The sequence below is a fragment of the Aspergillus chevalieri genome, chromosome 1, assembly GCF_016861735.1.
Source record: "Aspergillus chevalieri M1 DNA, chromosome 1, nearly complete sequence".
In the NCBI taxonomy this organism is placed as follows: Eukaryota; Fungi; Ascomycota; class Eurotiomycetes; order Eurotiales; family Aspergillaceae; genus Aspergillus; species Aspergillus chevalieri.
The window spans coordinates 551,540-573,193 of NC_057362.1; the positions used below are offsets into that span (position 1 = coordinate 551,540).

The 21,654-nt window shown below is 51.7% G+C and overlaps 6 protein-coding genes across 6 annotated transcripts; 4 read left to right on the forward strand and 2 right to left on the reverse strand.

Moving 5' to 3' along the window:
- Positions 1-16: 16 nt before the first annotated feature.
- On the forward strand, positions 17-1,483 carry ACHE_10190S (uncharacterized protein; the record flags this gene model as incomplete). The annotated part of the gene is made up of 1 exon (XM_043276520.1): positions 17-1,483. One exon carries the CDS (start codon positions 17-19, stop codon positions 1,481-1,483), a length of 1,467 nt encoding a protein of 488 aa, XP_043131310.1.
- A 1,139-nt stretch (positions 1,484-2,622) lies between these two features.
- On the reverse strand, positions 2,623-5,645 carry ACHE_10191A (uncharacterized protein; the record flags this gene model as incomplete). Its single annotated transcript, XM_043276531.1, has 4 exons — positions 2,623-4,776; positions 4,833-5,113; positions 5,171-5,419; positions 5,525-5,645. 4 exons carry the CDS (start codon positions 5,643-5,645, stop codon positions 2,623-2,625), a joined length of 2,805 nt encoding a protein of 934 aa, XP_043131311.1.
- A 1,328-nt stretch (positions 5,646-6,973) lies between these two features.
- psf3 (DNA replication protein PSF3) lies at positions 6,974-7,829 on the reverse strand (the record flags this gene model as incomplete). Its single annotated transcript, XM_043276542.1, has 6 exons — positions 6,974-7,047; positions 7,123-7,231; positions 7,298-7,487; positions 7,544-7,602; positions 7,667-7,735; positions 7,788-7,829. 6 exons carry the CDS (start codon positions 7,827-7,829, stop codon positions 6,974-6,976), a joined length of 543 nt encoding a protein of 180 aa, XP_043131312.1.
- A 1,822-nt stretch (positions 7,830-9,651) lies between these two features.
- Positions 9,652-12,228, forward strand: ACHE_10193S (uncharacterized protein; the record flags this gene model as incomplete). Its single annotated transcript, XM_043276553.1, has 1 exon — positions 9,652-12,228. The coding sequence occupies one exon, from the start codon at positions 9,652-9,654 to the stop codon at positions 12,226-12,228; it is 2,577 nt and encodes an 858-aa protein (XP_043131313.1).
- Positions 12,229-12,976: 748 nt separating this feature from the next.
- Positions 12,977-16,135, forward strand: ACHE_10194S (uncharacterized protein; the record flags this gene model as incomplete). The annotated part of the gene is made up of 1 exon (XM_043276564.1): positions 12,977-16,135. The coding sequence occupies one exon, from the start codon at positions 12,977-12,979 to the stop codon at positions 16,133-16,135; it is 3,159 nt and encodes a 1,052-aa protein (XP_043131314.1).
- Positions 16,136-17,001: 866 nt separating this feature from the next.
- On the forward strand, positions 17,002-20,392 carry kgd1 (alpha-ketoglutarate dehydrogenase KGD1; the record flags this gene model as incomplete). Its single annotated transcript, XM_043276575.1, has 4 exons — positions 17,002-17,229; positions 17,335-19,379; positions 19,431-19,804; positions 19,854-20,392. The coding sequence occupies 4 exons, from the start codon at positions 17,002-17,004 to the stop codon at positions 20,390-20,392; spliced, it is 3,186 nt and encodes a 1,061-aa protein (XP_043131315.1).
- Positions 20,393-21,654: the final 1,262 nt, after the last annotated feature.

Here is a 21,654-nt window from a genome sequence, read left to right on the forward strand (position 1 = left end):
ATCCTACGTATTGAGAATGTCCGTCGAAAGTCCCGGCGACAGACAGGGCTTCCGGGCCTTCTTTGCCAACGCTCTCCGGCCCAAGAGGTCTCGCCGAGTCCTCCGCAAGGCTAACGCATCCACTCCGGACCTTCGCTCAACTGCCCTGGCACAGAAGCTCGACAATGATATCCCCCCGGTCCCTAAACTCGCTCCGTTGCAGGCTCATCAGGAGAAATACCGGGCAGCAGCAGGACAAATCGACTCGCAATTGGGAGAAAACCGCGACTACACCACGATCATACACTCGCTCGGAATCCATGGCACGGGGAACCACGAACAAGACGCGGAAGACTGGGAATATGACCCCCGACGACCAGGAGAGCCATTGATAGCCAGTCTATCAATGACTCTCTGGGGCATGGTAGCCGAGAACCTCGATCCCGCCGATAGAGCCAGCTTAGCCTTCGCCAGCAAAACCTTGTTCAATCGACTCGGTCCAGGGCCCTGGATCGAACTGGACCATCCCGAGAACCGCGAGTATCGCGCTGAGTTCCTCGTCTCGCAGGACCGCTTCCTACCGCACCATCTGCTCTGCTTCCCCTGTGCGAAATTCCACCGTCGGACCCAGGAAGGCCGCGAGAAACTCCAACCAGCAACTGTTATCAACCCGCTCTTCGAGTGCCCGAACGCGCGCAACGCAGCTCTTCCCGCACCCCGTCACCGAATCACCCATGGCCGCACCCTATACTTCGCCTTCGTCCAGCTCGCAATGCGCGCCTACCGCTTCTCTCCATACTACGGCATCACCGTCGAATCCCTCTCCCGCCGCTGGCAACGCGACGGCTGGTCCCATCACTCCCGCTACCTCGTCAGCAAAGGCCGTCTGCTAATGCGAGTTGTAAGCTCGACCTTCGCGCCGCCAGACCTCCCGCCTTCCTCGCAGCGTCTCCTCCTCTACTCCCGCGAGGACTACTGGCCGTTCTTCTCTGCGTGCGCGCACTGGCGCGACGGCGAACTCATGAACGTCTGCAAATGCGCGCTGAGCCATATCCCCAAACCACGGCCCACAGCAGGCCTGCAGGGCGTCGAGCACAGAGCAAAGGACCTCGCCCACGGCCGTATTTACAATCCCAACGCTATCACGACACTCTGCGGGAAATGTCGCCCCATGCGCCGCTGCCCCGATTGTCCCTCCGAGTACCTTGTTGAGATCAAACTCACCGAGGACCGCGCGAATCCGAAGAGCATACACTTCCGACACGCCATCGTCGTCACGCGCTGGTGCGATCTGGGCGATGGGACGAGTCCGAAGTCGTCCCCGGAATGGGCGGCTATTAACGGGGAGGGAGAGAGATATGACTCGTTCAAGTTATTAGGGAAGAGGACTATCTCTGGGACGTTCGAGTCTGCGCTCACGGATGATACCATCCCCGGCCAACGGGTTCTGAATATGAATCCGAAGGGCAAGAGGCTTGGGGAGGCCGGGACGAATTGGTATTGATGGGGAGGCCGGGAATTGGTATTGATCTTCTTCGCCTCGCCATGTTCTTGAGGCGGGTGTAGATCCCTGTCGTGTTCACATTTTGGTGATTGAGAAATGGCGTGGGGAGGGAACGGGTTGACATGAAGGGTGCCTGGGAAGCACTTGTCTCTTGTATTTCCGCCCCTTACCGCATGCGCATTTCTGACTCCCCTGCAATCGGAATGTGCCATCGACAATCTAGGGCCGTTTTTGGAGAACGCAACCGTCCTTTCTTTTATTTTATCACTCTTTTGGTAAATACGAAGATGCAACATAATACACACGAAATATGACTCGACAATAACCAACGTTGTCGTTGCACCGCAAACACAGCATAATCACAGCGCGCATACAGCGCACTGTGCTGTGGACATCAACAGCAACACCAACAGGAACAAAAAGCAATACTGAACATAACATACGTGGATCTAATGGAGTACGGCATGGTATTGGCTATGGCGCAAGTATACTGGGATGAAGTGACGGAACAGGCGTGACTACTGTATCAATTTGAACATGGGGTTTGTATTTGTACATTAGACTGGATCATACATAGTTAGATACTGGTATATCTATCAATTTATTGAAATTCTACATACGCATTGGAGTAAGCATGATCGATTGACGAGGATGTGCGGAACTCCCCAGGTTCATTAAACCGTACGCTAATTTTGATAACATCCATGACGCCTGGAATTTCAAGAAACGACTCCAGCTCACCGTACCATATCCTCGAATAGAGTAAACAGGTAAAAAGACAAAACATCACACATACTCCGTAGAAACGTAAAACATAAACATAGAACTCCGATATCGACATCCCCGTACCTGCAGGGTATAAGTAAATCCAGCCATATGGGCTGGCCTGTAACGTGAAACGAGTGACAAATGAGAAATTTCCGTACACCCAAGTAAATGGTGAAATGAAATGGTACATAATCATGTTCGGCCTTGCCATCGTTATCGTAGTTCGTGGGAAAATATCACATGCGTAGGTGTAGGGGTATCATATCGCAAGGCGTGCATAATACAGAATGTAAGTAGGTTAAGGGTAGATGGTAAATAAATAGAAGACATTAAGAATGGGTATGCGGTCAATTTGGTTCGAGTGAGACTGCTCATCTCATCAGCGAACCTCGACGACCGCGCCGTTCGATGTATCTCAACCGGCGTCCCGCCTCGTCGGGATTGGGATTGGGACTGCCGGTGAAAGCATGGGTACTGGTATTTGCTGCCATATCTTTGGCAGAGTCTGATATGTCAGGGGTCATTCGTAGCGATGATCTCCTGCTTCTCACTGCGTTGTTGGATTGTGTGGGTGTGATTGGAGAACTGGGTTCGGACTTTTTGCCGGTTGCTCCCTTCATCCAGCCGATGATTGAAAGGGAGCTGCGGCGCTTGTGCTCCTTGCTATTAGAAGTGATAGGTCGAGTGCCATTGTTCATTACGTTGGATTCTGTAGAAGAATGGATGAGAGCACGCTGGGCAGGGTCAGCGTATGTCGGGAGAGGAGGGCCTAGTTCTGCGCGGCTGGATGTCGGCCGGTATTCGATAAGTTTGGGTGTTGACTTCAACCCCGAGGTACGGGCTTTCGGTACAACAGGAGCCGGTGCGTGCTCCTCGCTACTCCTAGAGTCCTGGGTAGCGGATTGCTGCAGACGACGGGAGTTTCCAAAGAGGCTAAAGAACGGCGGCCGGAAACTGATTCGCCGTCGGGCAGGTTCTGGTGCAGGCGCAGGTGGTCGCACTGCAGGATGAGGTGCAAATTCAAGGGAATGAGGATCCAAGGTGGGCTCCGTTGTAGACCGACGGATGGCGGAATCCATGCTATGCCGTCGTACATCAAAGCTGGTTTTGGCTGGATATCTAGTACCCATCGACGCACTATTCTGGTAATATTTGCTGGGCTTGTGATAGCCTGCCTTTTCCTCAGGAGTCGAGTTCGCCGCTTCAACCCAATCCTGCGGAGTTAATTGTGGCGAAGAAGACGGGAGGTTTACTGTGTGTCGCTTGCTCTTGTTTTCATTCTCACCATGATGGTCTGTGCCATCCCATGAGGTAGTGGATTCTTGGCAAGACGCGTGGCGACGGTGCTTTGTTGAGATGGAATTCAATGGAGCTATTGCAGGTGTTTCATGTCTTTCAATGGCTTGCAACTCACGACCTGAAGTGTCACTCATATTGGTGCCCATGCTACCAGTCCGCGCACTATTGTCAGAGCTTCTCCGCGATGTCAGTTCATCAAAAGAACGCGGCCGGTCAAGCTGTTGCTTCCGGCCTTTGGCCGCTTGAATACTACCATTCGACCGGTTGTTCCGCGGTGCGGTGCTCATTGTATCCGGAGTAGGTGGAAGCCTCGAACCTCCAAACAAACCATCCATTCTTACTCTCTGGCGGGGATCCATGGAATCATTGGATCGCTTCTTCTGCCTTGGGGAGCCATTCTGGTTCGAGTACACACCCGGCATCGGTCGTATCCATTGATTGATGTGTTCACGTTTTCTTTCCTGCGAGCGAACCTGGAACTTCCGTCCAAACGTGTCAGAACTGCCTGCTTCTGATTCCTCACCTCGGCTTCCATTCTCAGGTTGATCGGCTTCCTCTTCTAATACAGGGACTTCTTCGGGAATGAGGTCACTGCATTCGCTCAGGGCGCTCAGTCTTGGGGAAGCAGGCTCTGCGGTCTCATTCATGGAGTTCAAGCTTTCACTCTTCGTAATTACGCTCATAGCTGACTGTGACTGATTGCCACTGGGGATATAAAGGCCGCGCAAAGCAGGTGTTCTGTTCTCGTCACGAAGGAAGGACGGTGCGCTCTGGAGGTGAGGACGTTCGGGAGACGCATCGCGGTGCTGATCCAGCTTCGTAACACATTTCGGCGTCGTCCTCTCCAGGTTATCAAAGGTAGGCTGTTTCGGCGTTGCAACATCCGTGCCTTCGCTAGGCGCCGTGGACGGTCTCGATGGGTTTGCTGCCTCCAGTTCAGCCACTTTTGCCTCAAGCTGACAGATGAGATCAACTGCCTCTGTAACTGCCTGGTCTCGTTTGTCAAGCTCTTGCCGTAATTGCTCGTTCGACTCACGTAGCCGCTGGTTGTCCTCTTCTGCATGGCGGAGCTCTTGCAGCTCATCTTCCAATGCACCTATCCGTTTCACCTCCCCTTCCAGTTCCTCCATGCGTTCCATCCTTTTTTCCAAAGCTGAAACTTGCTGGGCCCGGTGGAAGATTTCCAATTTCAAATCAAAATTTTGTTTATTCATCTTGGACACGTACTGTGGGAATAATGGTCAGTCTGGACACCATCCACATGAATAGGGGAACAGCCAACCTGGTCCATTTCCCTGACACCCATCTCCCGCGGTTGCCTTAGACCCGCTGACAAAGCCGAATTGAACTTCTTCTGTTTATCGCTCGTATCGTCCTGGGACTGCGATTGGGACTGGGATTGCGACCGCGACCGGGCGGAAGGACGATCCGGGGTTCGTGGCACCTGAGCATCCATTTCTTCTGTAGACGCCCGCACACCTCGACAGGCACGTTGTTCTTTAAGCAGGTCTTGGAGGAGAGCGGAGGAAGGATTGACAAGCGTGCTGCTGGCTTCCGGGGTTCCTGCACGATATGCGTGGTCAGCATTGTACGACCACCATTGAACCAAAGCCAACGTACCAGCTCTGCGAGGCGTCCCTGGTGTTCCTGGAGTTCCGGGTCTCCCTGGTGTTCTTTTGCTAGGCGATTTGGTGGGCGATTGATCGTTGGCCCATACCATCTCTGAACGATTGTCAACTCCGTCACGCGTGGTAGGATATATAGTCGAATTGGCTGCGAGCATACCTGACTTCTTCGGAGGAGTTTGCATGGCGAGTTCCTGGCCCTTCACGCGAACAAGGGATGCTGGTCGAGGAGATTCCGGGGTGTCTATGCAAACGGCATGTCAGCTACACGTTTGAATTGAGAAGACGCGCCAATTCCATCAGAATTGCAAAAGTGAAAGGAAAAAAAAAAAAAAAGTGTGAAACGCACCGTTTGGAAGATTCTTCAGCGATTCGCTGCGACAGCGAGAGGTGTGATGCAATGGGTATGGCGAAGGGTCGGCTAAACAGGAAGACACCGAGAAGGAGCCGTGTCTCTGTTTTTTGTCCATAGTGGCCACCAAGGGGACCTAAATTAGGAGCAGCACATCACTTGGTAGTTACCTGGCTGACAAGACGCGAGTTGAATGTAAGGAGGGCACAGCACAGCATGTAAGTGAGGTGAAGTCGACAGGAACGAATGCCAGTAATGACTATTGCGGCTGCACAACGTGAGGGGGGGCCCACGATGGGATGGTCAATTGTTCCGGCAATGATGATTATGGTGATGATAAGTGGATAAATTCCAGGAGGGGATAAGAAGAGAGACACACATCGAGTGAGGGGAGGAAAAGAGAAAGCAGGAAAAGAAGGACGGAAAAGACGGTGGGAATGTGTGGATTGAAGGACAACAGAGTCGATCCATCGTGGGAAGAAACAGAGTAGAGAACGGACCCCGTGATCCACGGAATGCTACCAATCGCTTGCTGGTTGCCACGCGACGTGGAATTTGGGTCGTAACTCTACTGTGCAGTGATGGAGTGAATGTCCAACGGTTCTGTATATCTACATGGTTTGTACAGAGTACTCCGGGGTATTCGGTTGAGCTCTATCAATCCGAGCTGCTCTATGTACCTGCAGTCGGGCATAGATAGGCGATCGCCGCAACGCCCAATCGGGTGATATAGTAGTAGAACATCTACACAGTACTCCGGAGTAGAACAATCAAAATTGATTGAAACAGTTCAGAATGGGACAATGTATCCACCAGACCCATTGGTTGGGTACTACTACTCATGGAACTGGACTCTGGCGCTTCCACGGTTCAATGAGTGATGTTTCCGGGTTTCCGCGAATAGGGGTGCTATTGTTATTATTATAACCACTGCGATGTATATCATTCGGTTCTTTTATCCTCTGCCACGGCTATAAGAACAAATACGGAGTACACTCGAGTACTCTGCGCGGGAGATATGGGGATATCGAACGGTTCGGGAAACCCCTCGCAACCAACCCTATTAGCCCACGAGGGCCCACTGTTTCATCATGACTTGAGAATTTACTCGGGAGTAGACCCATTCGGGCCACAGGAAAGCTTCCGTATTGCAATTGGTCTGCAATCATCTGCAATTCTAAGATCCGAGATATATTTGTATAAGCTCCAGAGTCTATCCCGCTTGATGTACTGGAACCAGTATTAGATCAAGGCAAAGACATTGAGAAAATCCCGAGTCTCAATTTTGGTTCTACGCGTGGCGATACGCTGTACAGTTGACGGCATCCCCATCGTAGACCAAATTCAAACTTGACAGTAAACAAATGTAATTCCTAACGATAATAAGCCGGCCAATATACGCCAATTAAGCACCGCTAATCAACTCATCATGCATATCTCATAACCTCAAGTCTTTGGCTTTTTTGCCTCGCCGGACCAAATGCGCATCTGCTTGGCACTGTCGTGGGCAATGCGGAACACTATGCGCGGTAGTACAGCATGTCAGTGAACAACGAGGTTGTGCAACGGGGATACAGTTTGACATTTTGACATACATTGACGTTCTGTTTCATCAAGACCACGTAAGAATTCAACACCGTCCCCCATGGCCCCTCGAGGATTATGTGCATGATCAGCGATCTCTGCAGCCCGCTTTCGGAACGTCTGTTCTCAGTTAGCGTTGTCGTATTAGAATAAACACGGGAAAGAAGATAAACAACAAAAACATACATTACTCAATACATCCACCATCTCCTCTTCCTCAAACAATTCGAGGATCCGCTCACTCAAGTTGTAAAAATGCGGCGCCAGAGCCCGCAAATCCACAGTCCGAGGGTCAGCCTTCAGCGCATTCATCACTCGCTCGGATAATGCAGATGGGAGATCAAGGCTGACCAGTCGAGACGTCCCCAGCCGTGCTCTGGCATACAAGTTAGACAGTTAGACAAGAACGGCACAAGGCAGTGTGACCCATACCCGATGGAAAGCATTTCCCCTAGCCATAATGGAAGGTCAATTCGTGTCCCCGGTTTGAGCTGACAGGCATCATATTAGTTCCTGTAGTTGAGAATGCGTGGGAGAACATTTTCTGCAGCATACATCTTCTCCCGGATTGCCCTCGAGAATGCCAAGCCCGGGGACTTCGAGCTCAAATGTGCAGGGCAATTTCTGGAAGGGGTTAGGTCAGAATATACCGAGTCAGTATTCAAAAATTGCTTACCTGAGCATCCGTTAGAATAGAATCCACATCGTAATACGACATCTTGCTTATCTTGTTGGGATTGCTGCTTTATGGTTCTTCGTAAGACGCGAGTTGTCTTTGCCAGCGCGTACCACATTCGGTAGTGTCACGTGGAACCGTGTGCTTTCCCGATCTGGTTCTTGGCAACGTCAAACAGCATCCTTCAGTCATTTTAATTGTACGTCCAAGGCAATAAAGTGCTAAGAAATTTTGGCTTTTTTTCTGAAAAGAGTAAATGGGCTCGATTTGAATTTTCCACTTGATTGATTAGTACCAATAATCGAACAAGCGAGAGCAACATATTCTGCATTACAACAGACCCCCTCGTGAGGGAACAAATCAAATACCAGAGAAGCCTCGGGAGATATATGCTGGGCTTGCAAATGGTCTAGTACAGATGTCGCTCACATAGTTGCGACCTACAAGAAGGCAGTAAGTGTTAAACCACAGTTGAATGTAGCATAAATCTAACCATGAGCTGACAGATATCTGACCACCCTTCGTGGAATTAGCATCATCAAAACAAATATATACTGAATTCGCCAGACAAGATAACTATGCTTTGCTCAAACTACCAACGGGCATATGGCAACCTATCCTTTGCTTTCATTCCTTACTCTTATACTTGAAATATTTCAGTCAGCGGGAAATCGAGAGACGGGGAAGGCCAATTGCATAGGAGTAGGGGACTACCAAGCTCACGAATGCCTTGCAAAAGCTGCCCATCCGGCAGGATATCTGCCACCATACCTGGAACGGCTTAGCGTTCGACTACAGCCAATTAGCCTGTCAAAGTTTGACATTGGTAATCTAACGGCATGCGTCGAACACTTGCAATGCTCGGTAGCCGGAGCATGCGCATTGGCCAGATCAGCAATGAAGTAATCGAGGATTTGAGATTACTGCAAGATGTGTACCTCCAGCGGCATGGCCCTGGGGCGGCATTAGCTGAAGGCCAGAGGGAAATTCATGAAGGCACGAAGGATAAGGGAGCAGGTGATCATTCCGCACAAGGGCAAACGCTGCTGGCAACGTAAACATGGCCGGTGTCGACCATTCTCTTCTTTCCTTGCCCGCCATCTTTCACATCCAATCAGAGTATCAGTCTTCTATACTTTCATGGACGAAAACCAGGGCCCTGAAGATTTCCTCAGCTGGGTGAGCGAGTAACAGAAGCCGCTAGACGATGTGTATCGAGGGTTCCGCAGGATATCGATGTTTTCATCGTTGTGCAAACAGCTGGATTATCAAATACCCACTATTCCAGATATAGTTTAGCGCAATTCTCCACTAGATCGAGCGTTGGTATTTTTGGTAAGGTCGATACAGGGTCTCTCAACTAGTATCCAGCAGGAATACAGAACTGATCCAGGAGGCTCTGCAATCGCACAATGCGTGGACTCGATCACCGCGGAGGTTTAGACGTTGACTTCTTCAGCCATAGGATGGTCTAACGCACTTGCTGCCAATTTGGTTTGTAGCTAATAATATCACACTAAAATTGACTAGATCCAGTCCAAATATAGCTGTCACAGTTACAATACGGGATTACTCCGGATGTCTCCAAGGCTTCTTGTTTCTTGCTTTTTTCCTTTTGTTTTATTTTTCCTTTTTTTCTTGCTGTTTGCCTTCTTTCCTTGAAAAATTTCCCTTCTTCTTTTGAATCCAGTGAGATTCATCTTCCTTGCGATCCGTCACGGATCCCTTGGCCTCCCCTCTTTCTTTTGCGCGGCGCTTCGTTTCAGAGGGCTATCTAATCTGTCTTGGCCCCCAGGCTGCCTTGAATGAACAACAGCAGTCGACTTCACAACCTGGAAATCGACCATCTGCATACTCTTCCAAGATGACTTACAATGCTGTCTCACAGGATGATCCTGAAGTAGCTTCGAATGCCTCCGATTCCGATGCCTCTCGCAGTTCATCGCCGGCGCTATCGCAACAACGTCATGGGTTTCAACAATTGCCGTCGGATGCAGATAGTCTCGGAGCTGGCAATCATCTCGAGCCAGCCAGAGCAGCGGATGATATTAGCGTCGGGAATCTGGTTTCTATGATTCGCTCAATGAGTTCCGCGAGCTACGACATGGTTGAGGAGGACGATGACTATGAGCAACCTATCGAGCCGGAATCCAATAGTTCCCGCCGGGGTCCTCCGCCCATTGACACGGCGACCATCAATGCTGCCGCAAGCCCGAATGAAAGCCAGTTTCAGTCTCGATCAGCGTCGTGTAACGTTTCTCCTGATGAACCAACCCTGCGATCCCCCGCCAGTGATAAACCCGTGCCGCTCAGCCATCCGACTCCGGATCTTCAATCATTACAAGGTGCTTACTTGGGAAACGTCGAGCGGTTGGAAAGGAGCGCAGAACAAATGAGCGCTGGCTCATCGGATATTGCAAGTGAGATTCGCAAGATGGATTTGGAACAGAAGCGGCGCAGTTCGACTGCCTCGGTCGCCAACTCAGCCATTGCCAGTAATATCAATCTTCAATCGCCCCGTGGCTCCGTCCGTTCTGCTACTCGTATGCCATCTTCTCAGTTGGCTTTGCTGACAGAAGATGGATATGAAGGACAATCGTCTAACGTTCAGACACAGGGCGCCCCTGTGATTCTACAACCGCCAGCTGCTATCCAGTACGACCACCAGTACTACCCCGGGCATTACGATATCGAACGTCCATCTAGCGCTGCCTCCGGTGATACCTATCAACAAGCCAGAATTCTGTTCTCGGATTTCGACGGGGTGCATTATGTTCCCCAGGACAAAGGCCATGGTCTCGAGCGCCAAGCTTCTTTGGCAAGACCTCCAATGGCGAAACGGTCTCGGCCGTACCGGGCAGAAAGTATGGTCTACTATCCGGCACCGGTCCCTGCAACGCTGAAGCTCCCTCCACGCTTGTCTGACAAACCGGCCCCCCAACGGGAGACACGACGCGCCCATCATCGTCTGAGCTCTGTTTTTCTGGGTCATAGACGATCCACACCAGGGCTCTCTGACCGCTTCGCTACACCGCGTGGAACAGACACAACACAATCATCGCCCATTGCTACTTTAGACCGGATGCTCGATGACTCCGTGCATGCGCCAGTTACAGCACCCGTTTATCATCCAAACCCGAGTCCCGGGATGCATAGAAAATTGCATCGAAGAATGCCGTCTCCAAACCTGACAGGACAGAAGAAAAAGCGCAGTTCGCTAAATTTGTTCCGATTCCACAAGAAATCTCCCAGCCCCGACGACCGCCCTTGCACTTCCACACCGAGTTATTTATCTCAAGGCCACTTGCCCCAACCAACAGAGGCTGAAGTGGCAGAGGCACATGAAAACACGGCTTTACAAAGTGACGCCAGTGAACAAGAACGTGATACCGTTGGAATGGTTCACAGCGAAGAGGATATCCGTGACTACATGGGTCCTCCAAATACCTTGATGGCAGAGTTGGAGGTGCGAAAACATGAGCTCAAAGACCGAAATCGCCCGGCAGCTGACCGTGCGGGGCTACGTTCAACTTTGCTCCAGCTTGACGCAGTTGCCCAGGTACAGAGTGAGCACCGACGACAAAGGCCTGCTACCATCGCCTTGGACCATCACGATGCTCACAACGGTGGTAACGGTCATGATGATGAAGACGTGCCCCTTGGAATGCTATACCCCGAGAAGCCATACATACCCGCTGAACCGCGGCCGCTGGGTCTCCTGGAAAAGAAACAGCTGGAAGAAGATGAACCCCTAAGCAGACGTCGCGCCCGATTACGGGGCGAGCAACCGGCTGATCAATCACCAAGGCTGTCGCAACATGCCAGCACGGTTTATCTTCCCGATACCCTGAATAATGCTAGTCCCGAAAGTGGAGACGAGGAAGAAACCCTGGCCCAGCGCCTCAAGCGTCTAAGAGCGAAGAACCGGAATATCACGGCTGGAAACAGTGATTTTGCTAGCGAGATCTTTGCGGAAATCAGCCAGCTTAAAGAAGACGGAAAAGAAGACGGGGAGGCATCCGGAGAAGAAACTTTAGCACAAATACGGGCTCGCCTACGACAGCAGGACAGGAAGAAGCCGCAATCTGGCCGATACGCCAACATTCCTCGGAACAGAAGAAGCATGGGAAGTATATCACTCATGCGTCCGGTCACTGCTCAGCGACAGTCATCAGCTAGCCACCACACCGCTCTGCCATATGCACAGCACGCCTACGCCGGTTCTCGCATGTCCCTGCAGCAGATGCCACCGAATTATGGACATCCGCAGCATGTCGGGTACTCACTGCAAGATGCGTATGGGAACGGGATGGTGCATCCCAACATGGCTTACCGGAACTGCATGGGCTCTGGCGCACCGCAACATACGACCATTGGAGTATCGACACCTGACCTGCCACAGCGAGACATGATTGACCGTTGGCGGCAGAGTGTTATTTAGGGTCTTTTTTTTTTCTTTTACACCTTTTTCTTTTTGTCTGTTGCCTTCAAGCTTAGCATTGATTTGGAGTGAATTGTGGTAATGTGGTAATGATGCATGTTGTCTGAGCATTGAGCATGTTTGTTTAGCGTAGCATATTGGTGATGTCCTTGTACAGGAATTATAATTAATCTTGCGTTGTACAAAATCATTCTTAGAAAGAAAATATATAACGACCATTGAAGTTGTGCATAGTACATAACAAGATTTCCATTCTGGCTTGACAACCCCAAATTAACCCTAAATGACATCAGGCAGCAGAAAAAGAACATAATTTCTAACAATTGGCCGAAATAAGACAATATTCTCTGGTTCTGCGACGGCCACGCGTTTTGGATGATTCGCTTGCGGCGCCTGATTAGGAAAGAACATTCCAGCGGCGGTCGTCGTTCGCTCTCCTGCTCCTCAGCTCTATTTCGTCCTAGTTCTACTACTCCGTACAATTTACACGACTATCCCATCGTTTTAACACCCTCAGACAAGTGTCTGCTTTGGTCCTCATTGGTTAATTCCCTTGGTATCTCATTTTCTCCGAGACCTGGTATCATCCAGCGAGAGCCCCACGGCAGAACCAACCATCGGGTTGACAGCAAAAAAAGAACACAGGACGTCATGCAAGCTTTTTCTCTCATAAACAAATAAACATTAGTGACGACGGACTCATCCTATCCTATAGGTGTCCTTGCGCGCGCACAATTAATCCGCAACCATGCCCCCCTCTACCGTTTTCTCCTACTGGCGACGGGACCATCGCCGGTCGAGTGCGTCGCCGGTGCCGCAGCAGCAACACCAGCAACAGCCCACTTCTTCCTCCCCCTCCTCGAAGTACAATGAGAATCCTCCCCAGCTCCCGGTTATACCGAATACGCTGGATTTATCTATGGGCCTTGGCGAATCTGACGGTTCCGGGTCGCATACGGCCCAACGGGCTTCGGAGGAGAATAACCATTGGGAACAAAGTCAGACACAGGCGGACAGGTTGAATGTGGTCGCTCCGTCGGGTAGCTCCAGGGCGCCATCGTCGTCAGCGACCAATCTCACCGTGCCATCGTCGTCGCTCGAGAAACAGACCCGTCCTCATTCGAGCCCCGAAGAGCGGGAGAGAGCGGCGTCGGTGCTGACTGCGCACTCGAGCAACTCGCAGCTATCGTGTCCAGGCCCGCGTGCGGAATTCGGTGAAAGCGATTCGTCCTCGTCGAAGCAGAATTCGCCGTTTCGGCTCTCGTTTGGGAAGGGTAATACGTCGTCGAGCGATGGGCAGAAACAACCGCCTACTTCAGCACCGGGGACGGCTGTGTCGGGTTCGTCGCGGTCCAATGTTCAGATTAAGACTTCGCCAGATGTTTCTCCTGCGGAGAAGACAACGCTTTCGCGCAAAGAGAGCAAGCTGGAAAGGTCGAATAGCCGCCGACATGCAGATCGGGATGGATCGTCGGAGCACCATCATAAGTCGGGGAAGGCGATGCTTCATCTTCTGAATCCTATGTCGCTTCTGGCACGGAGACGGTCTTCGCGAATGGCCAGTTCCAAGGCTGACGATGTGAAAATTGGCGTTCCGAATCTCGTTCCTGCAATTCCAGATGACTACGACCCCCGAATCCGTGGGAATATTGTGCATGATTTTTCTGCACCACGGCCGCGTCGGAATATATCTACAGCGCCGGTCCTTGCGCAGGATGCGGTGGGTGTAAATGATTCGCCTCAGAATGGACATGCTCCAGAACCGTCGAACCGGACGAGCGAGCAGAAGACCAAACACAACGAGCATCCTCCTGCATTCACGGAGCATTTTGAGGATGAACAAAATGCGTTGCAGGTTGAAAACAAAGGATATCTACAGTCGCCCTTGTTGATGAACCCAATGCACCAGGACAATGAACATTCACTCCCTGTGTTTGCAAGGAATTTGCCATCAAAAATTCCTGAACACAAGGAGGAGCAGCCAGTTGAACAACAACAGAAAGAGCAACAGCCTCAGCAGCCACCACAACAACCTCATGAGGAAGCTGTGCTAGATCCCGAGCCTGCACCCGATTCTGTCAAGAAGGGCGAACTTCCACCTGTTCACGAAGAAGAGGATACTGTGGTCGAAATGCCACAGCAGCCGTCTGGCCTACCACGACATTTGAAGAGCAACGCATCTAGATTCAGTTTTGACATGACTGGCATGGAATCTTCGGTCCAGGAAAAGCTTTTGGAAGAGAAACACAAGGAGAAGGAAGCAGAGCGCAGGGCCAAATATGGATCTGATGATGAGGAATACAGTGATGATGATTTCGATGAAGATCTTCTGGATGACATGGATGGCCTCGAAGAGAAGATCCCTGGTGTTAATACGGATGCCGATGAAGATGAACTTGTTTCTGGATCTGGAACTATGATGATGAACAAGTCGTGGCTCTCTCCTGGGCTGTCTCCGATTATTGGCAGCCCTGCTAGTCCTGTTGCTCCTAATCCGGCTACTTTCCCCATGCAAGGAGCTCCGGTTCCTGCTGAGTTGCTGCAGAATCCTTCTCACTCCCACTCTCCTTCTCTTTATGAAAACACTACTCCAGGGAACAATGATATAAACCAACGACAGCAGCAAATGAATGCAAGATCTTCAACCGGGCCAGGCCCAGTGCCTCTTGGAGCGAACCCTGGAACATCACAAGTGTTGGAGGACGATGACGATCTATACTTTGATGATGGAGAGTTTGGTGATCTCGATGCGGATGTTGGTGATGCGGGTGAGAAGTTCGACGAATCGATCTTCGATGACGAGACGAGTCACCTATATGACCGCAAGAAAAAAGCGGCCCCTGACACCAGCGGAGAACAGCAAGTAGCTCGCCTCGAGGAATCGTCTGAAGAAGAAGGTCTTGGAAACCTAGCATGTCGCACAGGGGCATTGGGACATGCACCTAGTATGGCTAGCAATTATCGAGCAGGGCTCCAGACTTCTGGTTCTCTTTCTGAACGAGCACGGGATGCCGGGTCTGCCAAGGTCCATGGCGGAGTACTCTCCGAGCACAACCTTGAGGCATTGCACAATGCCCTGACCAAAGCAGCGACTGGTAATGACCGGTTTGAACGAACAGACAGCATGAGTGATCGATCTGTGGACCAGGAGAGCGCAGCTCAGACAGCACAAACAGCAGAGTCTCACCCGGGACTGATATCAGACAACAGTCGCTTGAGCCAGGCAATCGAGCCATTCGGCTCGGAAGAAGTTCTTGAAGACTTTGACTACGACGACTGTGACGCACTTTATGATGATCCCATTATTGCGGCAGCCAATGCAGAAGCATTGGAGAACGATGACGATGGGTTCTACGGTCAAGAATTTGGATTCTACGCCCACGCCCACGGGAACGGTGAGTCGGAGCTCACTAACGGTGGATACTTTGGTCCTCGCGGGGTGGAAGGTATCTCCCGCAGCTTCAGCAGCCGGGGTAAATTCCGGGAACCCAGTTTGACCCCCATCACTGAGCGAAGTGAACGAAGTACGCGCAACTCGGTTATCTCGTTGACAGCGGCACATGCCCCGGGCCATTCGAACGCATCCATGTCGAGTCCCGGCTTGGCACAGTTAGTCGATCTGGGCAATTTAGATGACGAGATGTCACTCAGCGCGCTGATGAGGCTCCGCCGGGGAGCCTGGGGTGGAAGCAATGGCAGTCTCCGCAGCAGCAGTGCCAGTCCACCCCCGCTTGCTCATCAGCCGCATTCCTCGTCGAACCGGGGTAGTTTCACGGCGCTTTCCGATGCAAGCCCGACTATCCCGACGATCCCAGCCGATGTCATCTGGCCCGGAAGCGGCAGTGCGACTGGATCTCCAGTTCAGGAACTCGAACGGAATGGATCATCGACGGCCAGCCCGGTGTAATATGGTATTTTGTATCTACTGTATGGATGGATACAGTATATACCCTTATTTGCATGCCCTATTCTACGACCTTATGAGTTTCATTTTGCATGTTCGATTTTATTTTTGGCTTTCAGCGTTCTCATTTTGCCATCTTTTCTTGATATATCATTGTTTCTGAATGTCCATGGCTGTATATAGCATAGTGTCTAATACATATATCCTCGTGCAATGATTGGCCACGTGCTCATCCGCAAAAACCCGTGGCGGGAAATTCGCATAACCGGACTGTGGCGGTGCAGTGTATGGTATTGTAATCCCGGGCCTGTGGTCGGGGGTGACACAGCCGGTGAGATTCGTAAAACGTGCGTAAGGACTCGACACAACCGGGTCGGTATCCGGCTGAGTCAGGATGTGGCTAGTGTAGGAGTTTCAGCCACGGCCGTCATAGCCGTCGATCTCGGCAAAGACACTGAGGGAATGATTGAGCCGGTTTCATCTCTTCCTCTCACTTTCCTTCTCCCTCTCTATACCTCCGGTTTCTCAACCACTACCTTTACTTTTCAACAACTAGAGAGTTCTGCTCTCTGATGAGTCCCGTTGGAGTGCAGGTGCTACGGCAGTTCTAGTCGACACCTGTGTGTTTTTCTCTTTTCATCCGTACGTCCCGTCTTCCTTTTCTCCGTGCAGCAAGAATACATCATCGGGACACCACTATGCACTCTCAGCCAGCCAAGCCAGCCCTGCTAACCTTTCCCAGTTGAATAGACATTCCTCTTTTATTTTTCTATTGATATTCCATTGCTGAGCTACCCGCCAGCTCTCTCCTCTCTCCCCTCTCCCCTCTCTCAATCGTCCCGCGCGTGACGGAAAAAAAATCCCGCACAATGCTCCGGACCACAGCCGTAAAGGCGGCCAGCGGCAGCTTGTCTCGCGGCTCGACCTGCTCATCCTGCCGGAGATCCTTCTCTCTTGCCTCGAACGTTGCCCGGAATTCTAACGGCTCGAAATTTGGTGTCGCGACCAGGAGACCTCTCGCTGTTGTGGACCGTTTGGCTGGTGGTTATGGCCGGAGACAGTATGCTGCCTCCGCGGAGGATTTGGAAAAGGGGGTGGTGAGCTTTTACCTTGCCTCGATTTATTGCGGTTTTTTATGTGGATTGGGGGAAGGGGGATATGGTTGAAGAGAAAGTGGAATTCGACTGACTGGCTGTGAACAGGACCCGAATGATTCCTTCCTCTCCGGAAACACCGCCAACTACATCGATGAGATGTACGTGGCATGGAAGAACGATCCTTCCAGCGTCCACATCTCGTGGCAGGCCTACTTCAAGAACATGGAGGATGGCAACATGCCCGTCTCCCAGGCTTTCCAGCCCCCGCCGACTCTCGTCCCGACACCGACGGGTGGTGTGCCCCAACAAATGCCCGGTGAGGGCTTGGGCTTGAGCGGCAGCCCCGAAGTCACTAACCACTTGAAGGTTCAGCTTTTGGTGCGCGCTTACCAGGCCCGTGGCCACCACAAGGCCAAGATCGACCCTCTTGGTATCCGTGGTGAGGCTGAGGCTTTCGGTTACAGCAAGCCCAAGGAGCTTGAGCTTGACCACTACGGTTTCACTGAGCGTGACCTCGACCAGGAGTTCACTCTTGGACCCGGTATCTTACCCCGCTTCTCTACCCCCGATCGCAAGAAGATGACCCTGCGCGAGATCGTCGCTACCTGCGAGCAGATCTACTGTGGCTCCTACGGTGTCGAGTACATCCACATTCCCGATCGCAAGCCATGCGACTGGATCCGTGACCGCTTCGAGGTTCCCCAGCGTTACCAGTACTCCGTCGATGACAAGCGCCGCATCCTTGACCGTTTGATCTGGTCGCACAGCTTCGAGTCCTTCCTGGCCACCAAGTTCCCCAACGATAAGCGTTTCGGTCTTGAGGGTTGTGAATCTCTTGTTCCCGGTATGAAGGCCCTGATTGACCGCAGTGTTGACTACGGTATCAAGGACATTGTCATCGGTATGCCTCACCGTGGTCGGCTCAACGTCCTCTCCAACGTCGTCCGTAAGCCCAACGAGTCAATCTTCAGCGAATTCGCCGGTTCGACCGAACCCTCTGATGAGGGATCCGGTGACGTCAAGTACCACTTGGGTATGAACTTCGAGCGTCCCACGCCGTCCGGCAAGCGCGTCCAGCTCTCCCTGGTTGCCAACCCCTCTCACTTGGAAGCCGAGGACCCCGTCGTGCTCGGAAAGACCCGCTCTATCCAGCACTACAACAACGACGAGACCGAGTTCAACAGCGCCATGGGCGTGTTGCTGCACGGTGACGCTGCTTTCGCTGCTCAGGGTGTTGTCTACGAGACTATGGGCTTCCACTCTCTCCCCGCCTACTCGACCGGTGGTACCATTCACATCGTTGTGAACAACCAGATCGGTTTCACCACTGACCCCCGTTTCGCTCGTTCCACCCCTTACTGCTCGGACATCGCCAAGTCGATCGACGCCCCCGTCTTCCACGTCAACGGTGACGACGTCGAGGCCGTCAACTACATTTGCCAGGTTGCCGCTGACTGGCGTGCCGAGTTCAAGCGCGACGTCATCATTGACATTGTCTGCTACCGTAAGCAGGGTCACAACGAGACCGACCAGCCTTCGTTCACCCAGCCCTTGATGTACAAGCGAATTGCCGAGCAGAAGAGCCAGATCGACAAGTACGTCGAGAAGCTGATTGCCGAGGGTAGCTTCACCAAGGAGGACATTGACGAGCATAAGAAGTGGGTCTGGGGAATGCTCAACGACAGCTTCGACCGCAGCAAGGACTACCAGCCCACTAGCAAAGAGTGGCTCACTTCCGCCTGGAACGGCTTCAAGACACCCAAGGAGCTGGCCACCGAGGTCCTGCCCCACCTTGATACCGCGGTCGAGCCTGAGCTTTTGAAGCACATCGCTAGAGTGGTCAGCGACGGTCCGGATAGCTTCACCCTCCACCGCAACCTCAAGCGTATCTTGTCTAACCGCCAGAAGGTTGTTGAAGAGGGCAAGGGTATTGACTGGGCTACTGCTGAGGCTCTTGCTTTTGGTTCGCTTGTCAACGAGGGCTACCACGTCCGTGTTTCTGGCCAGGATGTTGAGCGTGGTACTTTCTCCCAGCGTCACGCTGTCTTGCACGATCAGGCTACCGAGGCTACTTACACCCCTCTGCAGCACGTTAGCGAGAACCAGGGTAGCTTTGTTATTTCCAACTCTTCGCTGAGTGAATTTGGAGCGTAAGTCTATTTTTATCACTAATGTTTGATATATATGCTAATTGCTTGCAGCCTTGGTTTCGAATACGGTTACTCTCTTACCTCGCCTAACGCTTTCGTCATGTGGGAGGCTCAGTTCGGTGACTTTGCCAACAACGCTCAGTGTATCATTGACCAGTTCATTGCTGCTGGTGAATCGAAGTGGCTGCAGCGCTCCGGTCTTGTCCTTTCGCTGCCTCACGGTTACGATGGCCAGGGTCCTGAGCACTCTTCGGGCAGAATGGAGCGTTGGTTACAGCTCTGTAACGAGGAGCCTCGCGTGTACCCCTCTCAGGACAAGCTCGACCGTCAGCACCAGGACTGCAACATGCAAGTTGTCTACATGACCAGCCCTGCTAACATGTTCCACATGCTGCGTCGCCAGATCCACCGCCAGTTCCGCAAGCGTATGTCCCGTCTTTTGATCTATGGGAGTGTATTTGCTAACGTTTGTAGCTTTGATCATGTTCTTCTCCAAGTCTCTCCTGCGTCACCCCATTGCTCGCTCTGAGCTCTCCGAGTTCACTGGCGACTCCCACTTCCAGTGGATCATCCCCGACCCCGCTCACGGCACCGCTATCGACGAGCCCGAGAAGATCGAACGTGTGATCCTCTGCTCTGGTCAGGTGTACGCCACACTGCTCAAGCACCGTGAGGCCAACAACATCCGCAACACCGCCATCACCCGTATCGAGCAGCTGCACCCCTTCCCCTGGGCTCAGCTCAAGGAGAACCTCGACAGCTACCCCAACGCCCAGAACATCGTCTGGGCTCAGGAGGAACCTCTGAACGCCGGTGCCTGGAGCTTCACCCAGCCCCGTATCGAGACCCTGCTGAATGCCACGGAGCATCACAACCGCCGCCACGTCCTGTACGCCGGCCGTGCCCCTAGCGCATCGGTGGCCACCGGTCTCAAGTCCGTGCACATCAAGGAAGAGCAGGAATTCCTTGAGGATGCGTTCTCCATCCACCAGGACCGTCTGAAGGGCGAGTAAATGTAACATAACACTACTATCTGTCATTTCATTTCAGTTCATTACTTTTTCAATTTCCCTTTTCTTTTTTCTTTTCCGTTTTCTATATGTTGGGTTTGGTGAAGGAGGCAATTGAAAGATTATACTTATAGTACATTTGTTTGATTACTACATCTTAAACGCCTTTTTTTGTGGGAGCTAGGCTAGCGTCTACTTTTTTCTATCATTGTCCTTTGTTAATTTTTTGTTGCATGTGTATGACTGAGTATGGTCTTGGTTTATAAGTTCGCCTGTCTGGCCTCTACCTAGATGGTGCGTATTGTAGAATAATGTGGTCAATATGTACAGTTGCGTGCTAGGATACCGCCCCGGAGCATGCGCGACTTCGGACGTTACGAATAGCCCCTTTCCAAGCCTCACTGTGAAGGGTTTCGGGCAGAAGACAGAGGGGGTGAGATAGGACTTGTTGAGGGGGTTGTTGGCGGCGGGGTCGGAAGGGTCTGGGGCGCGGCGCGTTGTTAGGGTTATTTCTATGTTGTGAAAGTGGTGGGGGGTGGGGTTGTGTTGAGGATGTAGCGTAGGGGTTTGGTTATGGAATAGGAGGTTGGGTTGTTGTGGGATGGCGTTGAGTTGATTATCGTCTCGGTGAATTGTCCAGATATGTGGTGGTGGTGGTGGCTGCGGGGAGAGGTTTCCAGATGATTTCGGAGGCTACCCAGAGGTGGGCTTCTTTGCAGTAGTACATCTGTTCTCGTTTAGCTGTTCGTATACTGATATAGAAAGGCAGGAAGGGAGGGGTGTTACCCGTCCTGTTCCATCTTGTTCGAATCTAAGATTACGGTTCGGCTAGGTCGTATGTCCAGGACTCGGAAGTTAGGATGGAGAGGAGGGATTCTTACATGTTGTGTGGACTGTTGGTGGTAGCTTGGTCTGGTTCTTTCGTATAGTTGGTTGTACGATGTCGAGTCAAAATGACCTCAGTCATCCCGTAACTTGATTGTAATGGTTAGGGCATTCAGCTCCTTTATTTTCACTATTCAGTATTTCCTCCTCTGATAGTCCCAACTTCTATCATAAACAAAAATTGACTTCTTCAAGTCATTTCTAACTCTCCCCATCGAATCCTTGGCTGATATTGCAGTCTTGCAGACTTGTATCAAGGCTACTATGCATTATGAATATGAAAACTAAAATCAAAGACTCTATACCAATATGAAAACCAGCCAAACTTCTGTCTCATTCTTTCACACCAATCATTCGCTTCATTCAGCGACACCAAATCC